This window comes from Anguilla anguilla, chromosome 7 (genome assembly GCF_013347855.1).
Source record: "Anguilla anguilla isolate fAngAng1 chromosome 7, fAngAng1.pri, whole genome shotgun sequence".
In the NCBI taxonomy this organism is placed as follows: domain Eukaryota; kingdom Metazoa; phylum Chordata; class Actinopteri; order Anguilliformes; family Anguillidae; genus Anguilla; species Anguilla anguilla.
In genome coordinates, this window is record NC_049207.1 from 22,684,324 (window position 1) to 22,705,381 (window position 21,058).

The 21,058-nt window shown below is 43.0% G+C and overlaps 3 protein-coding genes across 4 annotated transcripts; 1 reads left to right on the top strand and 2 right to left on the bottom strand.

Annotated features, from left to right (window-relative positions):
- Nucleotides 1–1,314: 1,314 nt before the first annotated feature.
- nagk (N-acetylglucosamine kinase) lies at nucleotides 1,315–6,983 on the bottom strand. Its single transcript, XM_035424888.1, has 10 exons — nucleotides 6,626–6,983; nucleotides 5,892–5,976; nucleotides 5,579–5,677; nucleotides 5,246–5,387; nucleotides 4,949–5,059; nucleotides 3,798–3,910; nucleotides 3,094–3,181; nucleotides 2,721–2,818; nucleotides 2,300–2,378; nucleotides 1,315–1,919 (listed from the first exon to the last, which is right to left on the bottom strand). The coding sequence occupies exons 1-10, from the start codon at nucleotides 6,694–6,696 to the stop codon at nucleotides 1,735–1,737; spliced, it is 1,071 nt and encodes a 356-aa protein (XP_035280779.1). The 5' UTR covers nucleotides 6,697–6,983; the 3' UTR covers nucleotides 1,315–1,734.
- Nucleotides 6,984–8,115: 1,132 nt separating this feature from the next.
- Nucleotides 8,116–16,250, bottom strand: gmpr2 (guanosine monophosphate reductase 2). Of its 2 annotated transcripts, none has more exons than XM_035426982.1 (10): nucleotides 15,871–16,250; nucleotides 15,470–15,592; nucleotides 14,874–14,993; nucleotides 14,240–14,323; nucleotides 13,442–13,615; nucleotides 12,973–13,054; nucleotides 12,058–12,164; nucleotides 11,736–11,778; nucleotides 11,042–11,201; nucleotides 8,116–10,391 (listed from the first exon to the last, which is right to left on the bottom strand). In XM_035426982.1, exons 2-10 carry the CDS (start codon nucleotides 15,554–15,556, stop codon nucleotides 10,202–10,204), a joined length of 1,047 nt encoding a protein of 348 aa, XP_035282873.1. In that variant the 5' UTR covers nucleotides 15,557–15,592; nucleotides 15,871–16,250; the 3' UTR covers nucleotides 8,116–10,201. The 2 variants fall into 2 exon arrangements, with proteins under 2 accessions (XP_035282873.1, XP_035282872.1); XM_035426981.1 differs by having other exon boundaries at nucleotides 15,470–15,606.
- A 2,038-nt stretch (nucleotides 16,251–18,288) lies between these two features.
- On the top strand, nucleotides 18,289–20,738 carry LOC118231208 (NEDD8-like). The gene is made up of 4 exons (XM_035424833.1): nucleotides 18,289–18,493; nucleotides 19,043–19,090; nucleotides 19,859–19,941; nucleotides 20,217–20,738. Exons 1-4 carry the CDS (start codon nucleotides 18,476–18,478, stop codon nucleotides 20,332–20,334), a joined length of 267 nt encoding a protein of 88 aa, XP_035280724.1. The 5' UTR covers nucleotides 18,289–18,475; the 3' UTR covers nucleotides 20,335–20,738.
- Nucleotides 20,739–21,058: the final 320 nt, after the last annotated feature.

The following is a 21,058-nucleotide window of genomic DNA, read 5'->3' on the forward strand; positions in this document are numbered from 1 at the left end:
GCGGTTGCTGCAGGTTTTTGTGGTTCCCTTTCGATCAGCAGCCGATTTGGGGAACAGGCGGCGCAGACTCTTCAGCCAGCCAGGGATTTTATTGAAAACCGCAAAACTGGCAGATGCTGGGGGACCCCCCTAGGACTGGAGCAACGTTTATCGTTCCCGCAAAAGCTTTCTCCTCTCTGCCCCTGCGCATTTTTTGTCCTAGTGTTTTCCAAAACCCGAACGTTTTAGCGTCCGGCGCAGTTTGTCATCAACCGGACAAAAACGCTAAGTTTCCGGCTAACGACAAAAGCGCGAGACTTTAAAAACGAAGGGCCGAAGGATGGAACATTCGGAGCCCGACCTCTGTCACTCCAGGACACTCGTCTAAACATAGACCTTGTCGGCTGCGTTGCCTGGCAGCGGAAAACCGGCCAAGGATTTTAATTGAAAACGTCCATTATGGCTCGCTTTAAGGCTCGCTCTCTCCGCTAACCCCCCCCCCCCCCCCAAGAGAGGGAGTGAAAGCGCAGGCCGGGCGGCTGCCCAGTGCGCGTAAGGAGAGGAAGCCTTTCTATCGAGGGAGTGCTGCGGGCACGCTCTGCTAGTGCATATTTAATGGGCCCATCATTTCCATTCTCAGCGAATGGTGGGGGGGGGGCTGTTCTGTAGCTGCGACGCGTGACTTTTTTGGGCGAGCCAGCCGACTGCTGACCTGAAGGTGGGAGGACTTCGCCTCGGCGGGCGAACAGACCGCGCCGCGGCGAGGCTAGGTCAGTCGGCCCGGTGTTTTTCTCTCTCCCGTGTGTGAATGAAGTCGCCCGAGGTGAGGAGATTTGAGACGGGCGCAGCCACATTCTGGGAGCACGCACCAATCGCAAGGCCCAGACGGGAAACCATCACAGAAGACACTCGTGATTCAGGGATCCATCCAGCCATTATCTATGCGCGCTTATACTGTCACGAAGGGTGCTGGAACCTATCCTAGCATGCATTGGGCGAGGAGCAAGATATACCTATCACAGGGCACACAGACCATTCACTCACACTCATAAGCTATGGGCAATTTAGATTATTTTAATTATTATTATTTATTACTTCAAGTGATGTGAATCAACTTACTGTTTGCTATGAGGTGCCAGGCTGGTTTGGTGTTTGTGTGGACAACTAAAAATTCTACTGACCCTAACCCTAACTTGCTGTACCATAAATATGAGCTATATAATTTTAGAAAATGATATAGCTCTTGCACAAGCATGGTATCCTTTTGAACTCTGCTAGCATCCCCACAAATTTGAAGGCCTCCTCTGAACCAGAAAGGTCATCTCCCACCATTGGTCAATTTCTGTTGAATTTAATTTCCACCCACTGCTTCTGAAGATCTTTATTAGAACCAAAAAGGCAAGACCATTAAACAATGCATAAAGTACATTGTTTCATATCTATGTGATCTTTTCAACATCTTGCATTGAAAACTTCATATAAATGTAAAAGCAATTCCTAATCGTGATTTTCGGTAGAAAACAGTTACATTACTTTGCCTTTTAATATCCCTCAAACCTTGGCGACTGAAGACGGCAAACTTCAAACCGTGATTTCAAATGTAAATTCATTAAAAAAATATTCCCCTCCGTAGAGCCGTTGAGAAAGCGCCTTGTGGAGAAATGGGCGGCAGCATGTGGATCTGTAATGAGGTAGTATCCTGGTCCGCATCGCTGTAATTCCGCACGTCCCCTTCCGTGGCAGGGACCCGTGCCGTCATTGGCTGGCGAAGGAGCACGTGTAGAAGACGTGTGCGTTGGCGGCGTAGTCCAGGGGGAGCGTGGCCGCCACGCTCTTGGCCCCCAGGCTGGCCCCCCCGAGCGCCGAAGACTGCCGCAGGGTCAGGAGGCTGTACCCCGAGAAATGGCCCCCAGCCGCTCGTGCCAAAACGTCTGTGAAGCCTTCCAGAGAGAACAAGGCAAAGGTCTCATTCCTTTACATCGCATCCATTTAGCACAGTGGTAACCAACCCTATTCCTGGAGATCTACCGTCCTGTAGGTTTTCATTCCAACCCTAACAAAGCACATCTTATTCAACTGCTAGAGATTGTGTTGAGCCACTAGTTAGTAAAGTCAGGTGTGCCAAATTAGGGCTGAAATGAAAACCCCTACAGGGTGGTAGATCTCCAGGAACAGGGTTGGTTACCACTGATTTAGCGCATGCTCTCATCCTACCTTTACGCTTGCATTTTTAAAGGAAACAAGTACAAAGAAAGCATTTGTGAAGTGATGTAGGGAGCAGCGTTTTCCAGAACGTTCCTTCTGAAGCTGGCCCACTCACCCGGCTTCAGCAGATCCCAGCTCTTCCACACGGACCCCACACACAGGATCGGGAGCCCCTGCTCCCCGGAAAACAGATCCTGTACAAGGCAGAGAGAGAGAGAGAGAGATCGCTTAGTCAACATTTGAGCAATTTGAGCAAGAAAAACCTTCAGGCTGGAATGTATGGTGGCTTATTGAGGTTGTAATAAGATAACACTTTGAGAGTTTCCTGCATCAAGATCACTGTATTATTCAGCCAGGATTTTCATATTACCTAAGAGGATATCTAAATATCAAGACACAATTATCTTAGGATTTCAATATTACCTTGTGATCTTGAGATAGCAAGCCGGAAAATACAAATGCATATTGGCCTGAAGGAGCCAGAACATGAACACAGACCACATGAAACATTTCCCTTCTCCCTTTAGCGCCCTCACCTGGTGAGCTTTGGGCAAGACGGCCACCACGTGTTGAGCCAGTACTTCCCCAGCTTTACGGAACACATGCTGGCACAGTGCATCTCCAGCTGTAGCTCCTGAACAGGTAACACACAACACACGCACACGCACACGCACACACAGTCAGGACAGTACAATAATTACCAGGTACACGATCGCCAGTGCATTTCTACATCAGCACATAAATGTAACATGGAACCATAACCAGATTACACACATGATAAACCTGGACAGTGTAAAGTAAGGACAAAGAAGTGTGTGACGTATGAAACATATAACATCCATGTGTGTTTGTGTGTGTGAGAGAGAAATGTGGGGGGAAAAAATGAAGAAACCCTCAACTAGGTTGTACCTTCAGACAACTTCCTGCAGAATCCAGCAAAGTGTGACTTCTGGAAGTTTCTGTAGAGGTGCGGGAGCAGGCCCATCCGCCCTGACACCTGCAGGAACCAAACAGGCTCAAAACCAGGCATGAGAAAACACGGACAGGACAGAGAGGAGCTCAGACAATCACACTAAGAAAACACAACAATACTGACGGTGATTGGTGGATACTTTCTGGTAATACTTCCATGACCCCTCATGCTATTTGGACAGTATAACTGAACGGTATCTACAAATTACCCCCAACACTGTTGCATTTACTACAATGTACGCTGTGATTTGTGGAGTCTTCTCTGCATGTTGTTTCATGATAAATCTGCCTTATCTCTATTTTATAACCCTTGATGTGCACATTTGACCTGCTACAGCATTGAAATCAAAACCGAGTGACTCTCTACACAATGCAGCTCTGCGGGCTGGCAGTGCCCTATAACAGGGAACTGGGATGTAAGGTTTGATTCCCAGTTAGGGCACCGCTGTTGAACCCTTGAATAAGATAGTCAACCTGAATTGCTACAGTAAATAACCAGCTTTATAAATGGACTGTATGTAAAAAAATCTATGTTGTGCAAGTGGTTCTGGGCACCTGTTAAATGCCCACGTTTTTTTATATTGGGCACCCACAGTCCATTGTGGGATATGTGTCAGTGTTGTATTTCAGAGACTTTTCACCTGGAAGTACTCCTCCATGGCCTTCTTAACGTGAGTGATGTCATGAGGGGGCGTGACCAGATTGTCCACAGCATCAAACACGGTCTTCACAGCCAGGTGCGAAATCCAGTAAGCTGATGAGGGGGAGGAGGCAGCTGCCTTACGAACACATACTTTTATTTTCACGCTAAAAAATCTCACGAGAAATACAACAGAGCGCTGCTATTTTCCATTGCCAGCCCCAATGATATTAGTAAGAGAGTGTAAAACTGGATCCATATCTAATATGCTGATGTTATACAAGGTGGCGGTCTCTACACAGAACAACGGTTCTCAGCCTCGGTCCTGGAAAAGACCTGTTTGTGCTGGTTTTCGTTCCAACCACAACTGCAATCCCAGAATTTGAACAAGCTGCTCATTTTTCTTAATTATGTGCTTTTCATGTTTAGAGGGGATTGTTTGTCCTCTTAAGACACATTACGTCAGAAATATATATGCATGCTATGAAGAAGTCCCAGATTCACATTTTCTATATTCCAAACAATTACATAAAGACAGGTTAAAACTTTTTAACTGGGGTGAATCAATAGGCCCCTCATTGATGAAAGTGTGGGCACGTGGCAACTAAAACTAGCCATTTGGAAAATGGTAAATAATTCAGACAAAGCAAATGATAATGAGCAAAACCTGCATTGTGTTAACCAGTTAAAGGAGAAATTAAAAAGAACTTAAACACCTGTTCAATGACCTAATTAGGAGCCTACTGATTCACCACAGTCTTTAATCTTATCTGCTAAAAAAACTTTTTGCTCTTTTTATGCGTTTGTCTGCAATAATGATGATAATATTGTTTGCACAATAAGCACGATGCGAACATGGAACATGTATTCTTCATGTCATGCATAGCCATTTCTAACATAAATGTGGCATAAGAGCATAAATAATCCTTCAAAACATGAATAGCCCCTAATTAAGAAAAATTAACAGCTCGTTAAAATTCTGGGATGGCAATTTTGGTTGAAAAAAGAACCCACCATGCACAGGGGGGTCCCCAGGAACGAGCTTGAGAACCACTGACATAGAAGGTATAGCTATGTTCACAAACAGCATTATGCAGCGTTACGTTCGTCAATCCTCCTCAAGGTGAGCATGGACTGTGTGGGCATGAATACCTGACCCCTCGTCGCCCATGAGGTGTCCCCAGCCCCCACAGCCCACCTGAGAGCCATCAGGGTTCACCAGTTTACAGTTGGAGCCAGTTCCTGAAATGAGCACGACGCCCCCTGGTGGCACAATCAGAAAGAACCATAAATCATGAGTTGAAGTAGTTCTTGTGGTACTGGGTTGTAGCCTCTTGCATTGTTTGACATGCGTGTGCTTCGTCAACTATGCATGGCTGTCATGCCAGAGAGGCAAAATTCATTTAAAGAACAGAAAAGAAGAGAATAAAGAGAAGGCTTGCAAGGTACCATGCTGGCTGGCTGTTGCCATGGCACCGATAGCATCGGTGGTGATGCTGTAACCGTGGCTCAGCTTGGGAAACCTCTCCTTCATCTCATCAATGAGCTTCTGGATAGCATCACGCTGCTCACCTCCACTCAGGGACATGCCCTGGAAACACACACACACACACACACACACACACACACGAACCTCCTCTGTTGCAGAATCATGGATTATACACACAAGATAACTGTGCTTATATGGTTGCCAGATATCTACAATATAAATATGAAATGAAGACAAGGAAGTGATCTGATTGGTCCGTGAATGTACTGTTGCTGATTGACAGGGAGACCAACCAGGGAACTGAGAGGCATATCTGGGTCCAGGCCAGCCTGGCTTTTGGCTCTCTGCACCATGTCATTGATGGCCTCGATACACTTATCCACACCTACCAACTGAAAGACAGAATCAACACACGCGTGTACACGCACACACAACATTATGTGATGTCATATTGATACTTCCATAATTACTACTGAATTCAATACTGCATAATTAAAGAGTAATGTGTAAAAAAAAAAAAAAACGCGTTAAAACCAGATGTAGTGAAACATACTGGTTCTGTGAAAACTGCAGAAACGTACATGACTGTACTAAATGTTTTATTACCCAATGATTGGTAGAAGGACCATCTGTTTCTGCAAGGATTTTCCCATGCTCTGACACCAGCACGGCTTTGGAATGGGTCCCACCTCTGCCAAAACCGTCATAATATGGACAGACAATCAGACATACAGTGACATACTGACATACTGACTGACACTCGGACAGACAGTGGTAGTAGTATCCTGACTCGCCTGATCGCATCCGGAATAACGGATCTCGGCTAGCTGTATTGCAATGACACTACGTGGCGGACACAAAGAATCGGAAAACAGACGAATAGGAGGAGGGGAAAAAAACTGAAAGTACGTATTCATTGCCTCCTTCACCAGTGTGGAATAAATACCAACTTTTGTAAGTTACATAAAACAATTCCAAACAATACAGATAGTTATGCAGAAAGATTCACCAGCTAGCCTACTGTTATAAAATTGAGCATACGTTACAGCAATGTTTTTCAGTAAAAAGATGGTAGCTCGCCGTATTACGAGATACTTTAGGGCAGTATGATAGCTATCTAGCCACAGCGACACTGCATCAGCTAAAGGTAGCTCTGTATGCAGAAGTTATATTGGACTCGAATGAATTAGCAGGGTCCACCAGCACTAACATATCTGCCACAATATGAAATTACGCCATGATAAAAGTAACCAAACGTTTCGCATCCACATTTCTAAAGACTCGTTAAAAAAACAACTGAAACGTTTGAATGGATTTCATTTAAACGCGTATTTTCTTACCCCTCAACACCGCCGTACACAGACACCATGATTTCGCTTCCTGTTTTGGCAAATGTCATGTGACACGTCATAGCCGGTCTTTATGCGGATACTCCAATTATAATGACCCTTAGTCTTTTTTATTGCTTGCTGTCTTACACGATAAGAGATGAATTTATCACACCGTATTCATAATACAGTGATATTATCTAAAAACAGTTCTTCATTAAATTGAATGTGACCCATCTGCCAATGATTAAAGAAAAACGACAATGAAATAAGTTCATGAAAAACATTCTGTGCATATACACTACACAGTGAATGATATGATTCACAAACGTTCTTCATATAACGGCTTCTAGTTTTCTACAGCTGGCTTAAGACAGCCTTCGAGCGAGCACAGCAACAGCATCATATAAAACTACAAACTATGAATTAAAATAAACAAATTCCTTAAACAATTCAACTTGATCTTGGTCATGTTCATTGCATCATCCTGCCAAGATTTGAATGTAGTGATCCGATTGCCTCATTAATTAATGGTGTGACTACCATGCAGCACTGTGTGTACTGTTTGTGTTGAGCTCAAAGGAACAAAAGCCAAGACTACTGGGTGGCTCCTCCTGTTAAAGCAGTGCTCCTGACCATGCCAGTGCTAACTTAGGCCAGTAGTGCCACAGAGCAATGCATAATCAGCCATTAGCCTTTCTTGATTCACTCATCTGGGATAACCATTTCTCATTGCTCACCAGTAACCTGATATTGGTCAGGTGGATGCCCACTGTCTCTTCGCTCAAGCTGCACAGGAAGTGTCTTCCTTTGACTCAGGTCTGTGCGAGCTCAGCAGCTTGTGGACTGCACCCGTGCACCGTGGAAGGCAGTGGCTTGAACTCATGAGTTTTGGAGGAAACCGGACATGAGTACTTTCCAACACTGATGCAGAGATTGCAGCATGAGCAACCCTGGTGATTGCAATTAGGCATTCCAAACTAGGAAAAACAGGGAGAAAGTATAGGCCCTTATACTATATATTTACTATCAGTAGGAACACATTTTTTATGTTTTTTTATATAAGGAATTTGATTGGATGGCATTGGAAGTGGTCATAGATGCATTGATACCTTTAGATTCCCTTTCATTCTTGCTCATGGAGTTCAACTTGTATTTTATATAGAATTACATAAAGCGAGGTGCACAATGTCAGGAAGCAGGCAATTTTTTTTCTTTATAATTTTTTTGTTTGTATACTCTATGTACACCAAAAGTCTAATAAAAACTATTACTACAACAAAAAAATTAAATTTCATTCTTGGGTATGCATACACAAATTGAATACATGCATTTATTGAAAAACTTTGGTAACATATGCCTTGTAGCCTGTACATTTTATAAAGTAATAATAAAGTGATATCGAAATGGCAATAATTTTCAAAAGACAGACACCAATAGCGGAAAGGTTTTTCATGTGTGTAACCACAGTGTTAAAAAGCAAACCATCACAGTACACAGAAACAGTTTATGGAATGCATTTATTGGTCAGAAAATCCAGTGACAGTAAATCAATAAAATGTACATTTGTTTAACGGAAAGCAATGGGAAAAAAAACCGGAAGTCTTTTAAAAAAATAAATACCTCCACTCAGTAATCACTCACTCATGAGGTGTATAAAACACGCACAAACACTTGTGCGATACTTAAAAGCAGACACTTAAAAATATCACTCCGGTCTTTGAGCAGCCACATCACCTGAACAAATGATTCATTGACTTGTTGCAATCAGACTACTTGGTGTAACTGTTAAACAAATGTGGGAAATCTTAACACGGAATGGATTTAATGCTGAACACGTTTGATACTTGCTGGACTGGGCAAACCCGTGTTGAAATAAGGGAGAAGGGTGTGTGGGGGTGGTGGGTGGCTGTAGCTGGAGCTTTTCCAACTGAAGCCATAAGTAGCTCCAGGGAGAAGCTTTCTGTCAGTCAAAGGTACATCGTGAGACACAGGCCTCCTCCTCCATTTCTAACTTGGCACACTAGTTAATTTCCCCCAAACACTTTCCTTTCCTTCACCTTTACACACCTGAGCCTACTTGAGGCAACGCTTAACACGGTCATAGATTAAAAAGATGATTTTCTTTGTAGGCTCAATCCCTACCCAGCATGTAATCCATTTTCAATTATTATGATAGTCATATAATATTTTTAAATCTAAAAAAATGCTATTTGCTAACGGCCAACATTTTTTTTGGAAGTAACCATGTAAATGTGAGAGGAAAAAATCTCACATTAATTATGTTCCCCACATCTTATGAACAGATTATGCTAGACTATCTGAGAAAAATCATTCCAGTGTTTACACTAAAATTAGATTTTCTACTTAGTCAAAAATACCCACTCACCAAAAATGTAACGGGGATGTAATGCCCTCTGTAATATGGCTCAGATTCATTAGCCTTTTTAAAAATTTTTTTTTTTTTTTTTACCATAGATAAGATATGGCCCTGCATTCGAATGTGAAATCTGAAGTTCACTTTTTTTTGCAGCTACTACCTAGCACTGGAACCAGCAAGGTTGTGACCTCACCAGGTTATTTTGTCCTGGCTGCTCAAGCCAAGACTGCTGACTTTCAATGAGCTCAACAATGAAATGTGAGGGGAAAAAAAGAGAACCTAAGGAAGGTCTATTGCCCCAGGATCCTAAAATGAGTATGACCAAACAAAACATACATTCTCATGAACTACCTCTGAGGAGACAACAACTACTGTGCCACTGGTTGACTGCTCCAAAACGTCCACAGGTGGACCAGTGACGTCACAATCTAGCTTGTTCCAGGAAGGTTGTGCCCTAGTGCTAGTAGCTGCAAAAAAAGTACTTCAGCTTAATTTTGTAGCAAATACAGGTCAATTTCAGATTTGAACGTAAGGCCATATCTTACAGGTAAAAATCTAATGAACCAAAGTCATACAGTATTACTAAGTGCTTCACATCCCCATGAAGTTATTGAAATACTCTGTTAGTAGCATTACTAAAAGTGTCATTTTTAATTGCTAGATCCAGGCCCGTGTTCATAAAGCCTCTCAGAGTAGGAGTGCTGATCTAAGATCAGGTTTTCCTGCCCATGTTCAGACCTTATCCATCATGAGCTGAAAGGCAAAACTGATCTCTGATCAGCACTACTACCACCGAGACACTGTATGACTACGGTCCAATAAAATACTGCTCATGCTTACTTGACCTGTCACTGACATCCTAATTAAAACTGGCCAAACAAGTTCCTGCAGACATGCAAGACACATGAACTGTTCCCAAATTAAAATCGGCATTCATAACTAACCTTGAGGCAGCCTGGCGTTATTATGACACTGCATAGGAGCTCTGGAGCGGCAGAGTCCAGGAAAGAGGGTGAGTCTGTCTGACTCGGGAAAGCGTGTGCGTACGGCATAGACCGTGCGTGCGACTGTGCGTGCGCGCACGCGTGTGTGTGCGTATGTGCGTGCGTAACCGTGCATATGTGTGTGTGAGAGAGACAGAGAGAGAGAGAGAGAGAAATGCATACGGACCGGGCCGAGCCAGTGCGGCAGACCCTTGCTCGTTGGGCCTAGCCGCTGTTGCCGAACACGGTGTTGAGCTGCTGAGTGACGCGGATGAAGGTGGTTCTGCGGCTCAGCTCCTTCAGCTTGCCCGCGCCCACGTAGGTGCAGGTGGAGCGCACGCCTCCCAGGATGTCCCGCATGGTCACGTCCACCGGGCCCTTATACAGCACCTCCACGGTCTTTCCCTCCGACGCCCTGAGACACACGCGCACACGCACACGCACACACAAACAGAGGGATAATAAATAACAAGTAACAGCGCTACCACACCACAAGTCTCCATCACCCATAATCACTGCTGAACCTGCACGCACACCTGGAATGTGACTGTCCCATATTAGGCCTAAACTGTAAAATAATTCTTACAAGCAAGAATTATTACCCTCACCTGCACACAAACTCCCACCTGTAATATCACCCTCACCTACAAGAGTCTCACCAGTCTTCTGACTCCCACCTTCGCCCTTAGCTACGCTAGATCTCATTTGTAAATCACTTGCACCTGTAAAATCACTCTCACCTACATCACACCTGTAATATAACTCTCACTTGTAATATCACACCAGTAATATGACCCTCACCTGTAATATGACCCCCACCTGTAATATCACCCCCACCTGTAATATCACCCTCACTAGTAATATCACACCAGTAATATCACCCCCACCTGTAATATCACCCTCACTAGTAATATCACACCAGTAATATCACCCCCACCTGTAATATCACACCTGTAATATCACCCTCACTAGTAATATCACACCAGTAATATCACCCTCACCTGTAATATCACACCTGTAATATGACCCTCACCAGTAATATCACCCTCCCCTGCACAGGCTCACCTGTAATCGGCCACTCCCCCTGCGTGTTTCCTCATGGCCGTTTCGGAGCTCATGCCATAGAACAGCTTGTACTTCTGTCCGTTTTTCTCGATGACCTCGCCACTGCACTCAGAGTGACCCGCCAGCATCCCGCCGAGCATGACGAAGTCTGCCCCCGCACCTGTGAAGCAGCGCGTGCGGGTAAATATCAAACCTTTCCACGGGGTCGCAGAAACAACCCAGCAGCACCGACAGAATGCGCTTTTAAAGAGATAACGTGACTCCGCGTCGTGTTAGCGGATGACTGTAATACAATGCCAGTCACGCAACCGTAGGATGGAGTGTAGCACAGTGGGTAAGGAACTGGGCTTGTAACCGAAAGGTCGCAGGTTCGATTCCCGGGTAAGGACACTGCCGTTGTACCCTTGAGCAAGGTACTTAACCTGCATTGCTTCAGTATATATCCAGCTGTATAAATGGATACAATGTAAAATGCTATGTAAAAAGTTGTGTAAGTCGCTCTGGATAAGAGCGTCTGCTAAATGCCTGTAATGTAATGTAATGTAACCGTTAGCAAACGGTCAATGCGATAAAATACACATAAAGCAGCCTACGGCTGTACAATAACACCTGTCACCGCTCAGGCTCTTAAACATCTCACTTTGTAGCACACTGATTATCAAAATGAGGCTCAACGTCTGCCATAAATACTCACCGAACGCCTTTGAGACGTCACCTGGGCAGGTGCATCCTCCATCCTGAAAAGGGAGAGTGAGCGTGAGTGATAGACAGTTGAGACAGGGATGAGACAGAGAGAATTATACATAAATCCAGTGCTCAGATTTCTTAAAACTATGAATCTCACAGAGATGATGTAAGCATGTAAATCAGCGGTAACTGTGTCTCACAAAGATGATGTGAGCATGTAAATCAGCGGTAACTGTGTCTCACAGAGATGATGTAAGCATGTAAATCATCAGTAACTGTGTCTCACAGAGATGATGTAAGCATGTAAATCATCAGTAACTGTGTCTCACAGAGATGATATGCCCCCCTAGGCCATGTGCTGCATCAGCACATTCGATCACAGCGCTTAGCTGCGGGTACCCAACCCCCGTCTTCTTACGAGTGGTGCACACAGAGCCTGCAAACAGAGATAGGGGGTTATAGCAATGTGCGCTACGGTACAATGTGTATGCCCCATTACCACATCAACAGGTTACAGCAATGTATGCTACAGTACACCGTGTACGCTCCATTACCACTTCAACAGGTTATAGCAATGTGCGCTACGGTACAATGTGTATGCTCCATTACCACATCAACAGGTTACAGCAATGTATGCTACAGTACACCGTGTACGCTCCATTAACACATCAACAGGTTATAGCAATGTGCGCTACGGTATAATGTGTATGCCCCATTACCACATCAACAGGTTACAGCAATGTATGCTACAGTACACCGTGTACGCTCCATTACCACATCAACAGGTTATAGCAATGTGCGCTACGGTACAATGTGTATGCCCCATTACCACATCAACAGGTTATAGCAATGTATGCTACAGTACAACGTGTATGCTCCATTACCACATCAACAGGTTATAGCACTGTACTCTACAGTACAGTGTTTGCCCCATTTTACCACATCACTACAACGAGAGAGTTCTGTTACACTGCACAGCCAGTTACTTGTGTCACACATTAACTATCTTAGCAATGGTTAAAAGCATTCTGCCACATTAAAGACAAAATGAGAAAATGTACCACATTCGATAGTTCTTGAAAAGTTATAGAAAGAAAACACATTTACAAAATACAGTTTAAAACCGTCCGCACTGTTTCTTTTGACACCGTTTCTTTCCTGGTCCTTCCAGAACTTGTCTTTGTAGAAATCGATAAGAGACCAGTATGACAACCAACAGCAAAAAAGACTGATTATGACATCACCTGGTCCAATCCCCACTTTAATGATGTCAGCACCAGCGAGAATCAGCTCCTCCACCATCTCTCCAGTGACTACGTTCCCTGCCTGCGGCAGAGAAGCCATCTCCATTATCATCGTCATCACTACGAGCAAGACCACAACACTCATTACAACTGTCCTTATTACTGTGCCAAAAATAATCATGAGCATCACTTCATACCAGTGAATCATCCTCAGCACCAGCTCTAAAATAACCAGAGAGGGAAAATCCAGATTATTTTGTTACAATCACCTGAATTTGCCTATCAGCACAATTCTTCAGCCAGGAGGAAGAATTAATTACAGAAATCAGCTGGCTGAGTTCTTCGGTGGAAGAAACACACGGCAGGACTTTTACTTTCTGATCCCTGTATTTTCCACCTCTGGAAATAAAACCGCTCACAAATATTCCACCACCTGAACAGCAGGGGGAGCCCTCCCTCAGTGACTCACCATGATGGTGTGCGAAGGGAACTTCGCGCGTACGTCTTTGACGAAGTGGACAAAGTGCTCCGAGTAGCCGTTGGCCACGTCCACGCAGATGTACCGCAGCTTCGGCACCGCGGCCACCACCGAGCTGAGCCTCTCAAAGTCCCCATCGCCGGTCCCCGAGCTGATCGCCACGCTCTGGAGACGGACAGACAGACGGAATGAGGGGTCAGTACGGCGCACGCGATATAACCCAGTGTGTGTCCATGTGAAAGCCAAGAAAGGGTCTTTAAACAAGACAACAATTTCTGCATCAGCACATCAGTGCAAGAGGTGCTACACAACAAGCAAGGATTGCCACACAGTTTTTGAAACAGAAAGAATGAAGCATCAAGTCACAAGCTTTCCAAAATGACATAAACTGATCAGGGAGCAACAGCGCCACCACCACAGGTCAGGCCAGATGATGTATTACAAGCCAACAGGCCCCTCACACTCATTCCAGGCCACAGAATGCAAAACGGACTGAGACAAGGACCTTTGAACTTTACATTCTTCCACTACCGATTTGCTAAACAGCAACTCTTGTCTTGTACTATCCCTTTATAAATCGGGGCAAACATACTACTTACAATAACATTTCTAGAGATTTTAAACTTGGCTTGGGTTCAACAAACTTTCCACACAACTTCTCCGCACCCACCTACGCTCATTCACTTAATGAAAGACTTCTAACAAACAAGAGGAATCTAAGCAATTAACTGTAGTAACACAATCACAATCTGGGTAATGAACTGTGAAAAATCTATTTGGAAAGAATACCTCCAGGCAATCGGGGTGCTGGGCAGCAAACTCCTTCCAATCGTCCACGGAGTAGTGCTTGTGAATGGCAGTGAAGACAGTGAACTGGGGAAAGAGGAAAGACAGGCACATTTTCAAATGATTCCATTAAAGAGCTCCTAGTGTTGACTGCTAATGGCAAATGTTCAGTATTATTCAGACTACGATTCAGATGTCCGGTTGCTGGGGGTGGCCTGAGGGATGTATGTGTGTGTGTGTGTGTGTGTGTGTGTGTGCGTGTTGGGGAGATGGGGTGCGTAATGTGCAGGTGGGACCATGCCAAACCTTCTGGTGAGTTCTTTTTTTGGGAAGGGGAGGTGAGTGTTGGGAGAAAAGCAGTCAGTGGGAACTGCCTGTTTCCCAACATCAGTTTGGTGCGCAGATTAACAGCATTTACACCACATGACGGTTTTAAGCCAATCCTGTGTGTCCACATTAATGGGATATGCGCAGCGTTAGCAATGAACTGATACCAACGATCAAGAATGAAGATTAAAGCAGTGGTGGGGATGAGGGAAGTGGTTTCAGTTTAAAAATAAGTGAAAGACCTGGGGGATGAGAAACCAAAGCAGGTAAATATAAGCTCACCAACAGCACAATGCCATTACTGTTGTACCTTGTGCAGTGCCAGGGCCATCTCAAAGGTCCCCACAGTGTCCATGTTGGCCGCGATGATCGGGATCCCACTGTAGGTACCCTTGGAGTTCCGAAAGAAGAAACTGCGGGTCAGGTCCACCTGCCAAAGAGATCGCCACAAGTCAGAACACAAAAAACAGCAGAAGATTGGGACAAAGTTTGCATATGTTCAACCGAAAGGGCCACAGGCTAAAAGCTGCATTTATATGCTGGCCAAAATGAAAGCCAATTTAACTCTGGAATTTAGATTTCTTAGTTTAAGAAACAAATTCTTAGTTTAGTTTCAGAAACCAAATCTTTTTACAAACATATGTTTTTCGAAGTCAGCTGCGATGGACGAACAGATACAGAATTGTAGGCAGCAGCACAAACACACTGACTGGCTAATAAACAGTTGAGCTCACAGTTCATCTTGGAAAACGCACATGATGAGGGATGAGGGAATTATGAATTCTGCATTGCAAAACAGAATGGAAGATTTTAAATGTAATTTGACAGATGGGACAGGGGATTCTCAGAAACGACAGAGCGGCTACAACAGACTACAGGCATATGGCAACTTTACACAGATCGTACCTCACTGCGAGACTTCAGTGTGCTACGTTTTGGACGAAGCAGGACGTCCTTGAAGTCCAGCTTGATGTCGTTCTCAATGCGAGGCATGTTTGTCGGGTGGTCTTTCTCTCTCTCCCAATCGCTCTGTAATGGAGGTGCTGTAGCCATTTGTAATGTCGTTACTAACCTTAATTTACATATTTCCCATATACCAGCCCCAACGGAAATTCACATTTTTTAAAATGAGGAGTGGGCGAGCACGGTACTCCTTCAGAAATACATAAATTAAACATTACGTTGCGCTTCCAAATCAGACACAAACATCAATGTTAATATATCTACCATAGCAGTACATACACAGAACACGAATACAGTAAGTTAGCATGTAGCTAAGTTAAAACTGATATACACATTACACTCACCTGTTTGTTTTCTAGCCTAAAATGCGGAGCCAGGGATGCCCTTATTTAGGTATCTAAATAAACTGTAATTCACCCGAGTAAAACGGTTACAATCACGGCTATTTGTTCCAAGTCATCTGGTAACCACGCGAAATACAGCTATGATACCAAGCTACAACTGTCAGAAATTCTGGCTAGCAAGGTAAGTCCGGTTTAAAGGTTAGCAAATTAATTAGTTTAACCCAACTCAAAATATAAGAATGCTAACTGGCTAGCACTGAGGACTGAAATAAATGCGCATCGCTAGTTTAGAAGTACTTCAACTTTCGAAATATGAACAAAAGTACGACTGCCAATTCACACAACAAGCAAAGCTCCGTGAAGCTGGCAACAATTGGAAACTTCCGGTAAGAGGATTTCAAACTAAAAGCTCGGTAAATGCAATGATTTAAGTGCGATTTTGTCGTTTTTCTTCTTGTAACTAATACAATTGAATAGAATTACACATTATATACTCATATTTAGACCCATACCTTTCACATTACGCAGTCATTTCTGTGAAATCATGTTCCCAGCAATTGTTGCTGGTGTTCTAGTATAGCCCGGCCATGCATTTCTCTACACTGTCAGTTAAGTACTGGCTCATTGTTTATCAGATTACTACCAAAACTAAAAATTGTTACCAAATGAAAGGGGGTATACATTTACTCTACATATCCATATCTTCAAGAATATGCAATAATTTCTTTGAAATCACGTTCCCAGCAATTGTTGCTGGTGTTTTAGTGTAGCCCAGGCCATGCATTGCTACACCTGCGTTTCCCAACCGGTGTGCCGCGGCACTCTGGTGTGCTGTCAGGCGAGGTCAGGTGTGCCGTGTGAAAAATCCTTTAAAAAAAATTTTCATGTTCAAATGAATTTTTTTTTAAAACTTAAATGAACAAATCCCATTCACAAAAGCCAAAATAAATGTTATTAAAATGCATATCGCTTAATTAAAACCCCAAAATAACATTTAGGCCTACGTGCATGCGTGTGGAGGGGGGCTGCAGGGTGTTTTATTTTTTATGCTTTTGAGAGTGGTGTGCCATGAGATTCTGTAAATTTGGAAAGTGTGCTGTGGAAGGAAAAAGGTTGGGAAACGCTGCTATACAATGTCAGTTCAGTACTGGCTCATTTGCATACCAGTTTACTGCTAAAACTAAAAATTGTTACCAAATTAAAGGGGGTATACATTTACTCTACAGACCCATACCTATAACACTGTGTAATCATTTCTGTGAAATCACGTTCCCAGCAATTGTTGCTGGTGTTTTAGTGTAGCCCGGCCATGCATTTCTGTACACTGTCAGTTACGTGCATTACATTCTGGAAGTTCACTGAAGGCCAGGCCATTCAAAGGTGAAAAGGGAGGACAGTTAGGTGAGCAATTACAACATGTGAAGTCATACAAATTATATAATGAATTAGTGGGCAAGTCAAACCCAAATAGTTTAGTGGCATTTAACAGAACTGGTGTTGGCTGCAGTAAATCTGTATTAACAAAAATTAAATCAGAATATAAAAAGAAAGACTTGGTAGATAAAGATGAAATTGCAGCACAACAAAAATTAAGAAAGAAATTTGAAACAGAAGCAAGCCCACATTTAAAGGGGTTCATTTGTGTCCTTCAGGCAGTACCACTTAAGGTAATTAAGGGTGGGGTAAGACTGTGGCATGAACTAACGCGTAGTAGTCCAGATTTTTGGGATAACACCGGTGGATTTATTACATCACAACAAACACACACCAAAAGGATTTTATTCTATGAAATGGAAGTCTTGTCCAATGGCATTTATGATCAGTGAAGAGCACACCCAAAGTGCAGTTGAACAGCTACTCACTGCAATGAGAGATTATGAATATATCTAAATTGGCAATGTACATGTTTAGCCTTCTTGTGAATTTCCGTGAAGCTAGCAACAATTAGACTTCGCGTATATAAGTTCCGGTGAAAACCTCTGGTGAGTTTCTATCAAAATACAAGCACAGAATTAACGTTAATAACGTTCATTAGTCCCGAAGAATAACATTACAATAACCGCGGTTTCTGAGCTTTGATAGAGGTTTACCTTTATTTAAAAACATTTCAGATACAATTTGTACAGAATCGCTAGCCCCTAATTCCTGGTAATAAAAGGGGAGGCAGGGGCCTGTGGTAAATGTAGTTTTGGAACTCGCTTTATCTTCTGACTCTCACTGAACCGTGAACAGTGACTTGACTCTAAAAGAAAAACTTATTTCGCTGCAAGACAGCATCTTGTGGTAGACCCTCCGTTAATAAGATGTATTTAACACTGCTTTACGAAACCAACCTTCACAATAAACAATTTTAATCATTGCAGGAAAATATCCGAAATGTAGTTGCTTTCCGGAACCATTCATCTCAAATGAAACTAGGCGGGATTATCTTCCGTTACACAGGAATTGCAACAGAATTGCGCGACGAGAGAAATATTCCGAGGGAAATAGTTTGCTATAATTTTGTATCGGTTGGGTCATAGCTGAATAAGTGAATAATCTAAATATTTTGTGCACCACTATAAATTATTTATTTTTGCGCATTTAGATACGCCAAGAATTCAAAATGTTGATTAAAGTTAAGGTAAGGTAATGTTGTCGAAGATTATAAACATCACACAATGACAGTATAGCTAATGTTAGCAGATGTGGCATAACCACGGTCTTAATACAGAAAACAGCAGGCAGTTGTGACTGTTTATTGGTAGCTAATTTATTAATGAAATACTAACTTGGTTGTAAGTAACGTCACACAAAAACCCAGGTGCTACAACTATCAATTATTCTAATAAAAATAGCTAGCTAGCCAGTTACCTAGCCAGGTTGCTCGCTGAATAAAATTAGCTAAACAAGCTTGTACAAGACTTCGATAGCAAGTCAGCTCTGTGCGTGAGTCCTGTACGTTAGTTTTGGTCTTTTGGCGAAGTTACTGGTTAATCTGCAAAATAGGTTTGCAAACGTTATCATAGCAATCAGAATAGATTTAAGAAATTGTTGCTCGACACGCATGAAGGAACCAATGTTAGTTTCTGTGTTACAATAGCCAGAATTATATAATAAAATAATTTTGTTTCAATCTTTTTTTCTCACTTCACCATCGAACCCCCGTCTATCTCATCAATGTGCCTTTCAGACATTAACTGGCAAGGAGATTGAGATCGATATTGAGCCAACAGACAAGGTAAGCTCCATCTCGATGAGCTACAATGCCCAGCCAGTGTGTAGGCTACTGTACTAACGCTTGATGTCTCAGTGACGTTCCACGTACTTCGGTGTCTAGTCTGCGCATACTTTATTAAGCGTTAGTGCTTCATTTGAATATTTTGGATTATTTCAACAGGGCATATGATTTTTTTTTGCATAGTTTATTCTGGCACTTCTTGTTTGCTTTGTCATTGGCTGTATTAACAGAGTATTAACTATCCTGTATGTTGTCAATGCTGTTTTCATCTTATTGAATTCACTTATGCATTTAAATCACTGGATTACAGTAGTGTCGTGTGCATAGATGATATTCCCCACTGTTTCAGTGCAGTTTTACTTTACTGTAATGTCCAATCAGTCTGTACGTATTGCAGTGACACTCTATCAACCAGTTCTCCCAGTGCACTCATATTGTACTGTATTGCTTGGGCTGTCATTGTACATTTTCAGCTGTACATTGAACCTTTCCCTATAAATGTAGTTTAAATTCTTCTGCTCCTTCAGTGTATATAGTTTATATATTGTAAGCAACCTATCCGTTTCATAAATAGTATTAATATTTATGCAACTTTTGTTCTGTGAGCTGTGCCTTCTGGTCCTGGCTGAGCTTCCTTATGCCCTCTAATGATAGAACTGAACTCCATCAAACCCGTTCCCTGGCTGATCACACAAATGCTGTCTCTTTCTCCTCACACACACACGTGCGCGCACACACCCTCACACATACTTTCTCTCTCTTTCTCAGGTGGAGAGGATCAAAGAAAGGGTGGAGGAGAAAGAAGGGATTCCACCTCAGCAGCAGAGACTCATCTACAGTGGGAAACAGATGTGAGTCTTTTAGTTAAAAAATTGCTTTTCTATAGCGCCTTTCAAATGTTTTCATCGCAGCCACCCGCGATGTGTAGCACCCGCCTTCTGATGATCCACAGGGGCGGATTTGTGCCAGAATACTCATCACAGATCACCTCAAAATGGAAAGGGAGGGGTTAAATCAACTCTTAACCATAACCAGTCCTTTCTCGTTCTGTGATGGGTAGCTGCAATACTCAGTCAGTGTGTATATATAAGCCACCTCTAAATGCTCCCCCCATCCTCTGTTTCAGGAATGATGAAAAGACGGCAGCAGACTACAAAATCCAGGGAGGCTCAGTGTTGCATCTGGTTCTGGCACTAAGAGGAGGGGCTCCCCACAGTCGCAGAATTCATCTGGCCCCCTTTTAACTCCCGACCTGCCTTGACCACCGTAGAGTGTCTGCCAGCAACACCACGCGCACAGCTTCGTCCAGAACTCTATGTTGTTGAAATTAAGCTCATGCTAATTGCATTCTACCAACAGATTCTCTGTCATTGAGTTCTTGTCTATAATATGTTAGAAATCGGCACATTGCCGCCCTTTAGATTTACAGCTAGGATGGGAAAGCACCGCGGTGCTGTTTGGTGATTGCTGAGGGAAATGATGTCACTGCTTGATGTGTTAATTAAAGTTAATGTCACCTGTGTTTGGCACATGTCGACGTTTGTGATCCATTTTGGAGCTCATTTTCCTTTTTTGTTTGGAACAACTGCTCCCACGTTATTATCTGACGTTTGTCGATTAAAACGCATTGACTTATTTATTCAGTAAATACAGTGTTTATTGGCTGGAAAGGACTGCAGGTGGAAGTCATTTTTAATCTGCATAGGCTACTGTTAGTCTAATCCAGACTGCAAGCATTGTTTTGTGTATTCATTGCAGATAACCAGTTAACTCTAGCTAAAAGCAATAGGATATCAAATAAAGCTGAATTCCCTTGCATGATAATATACAGACTTCAGCTAATTCTCCTGTATATATATATACTCTTGAGCATGCCAGTTTCAGTAGCTTTGCTTGATTAAATTACAAGTTGCCTTGCGTTAAACTGTCACTAGATGGCAGCACTTAACAGGGTATAACCAATGCAAA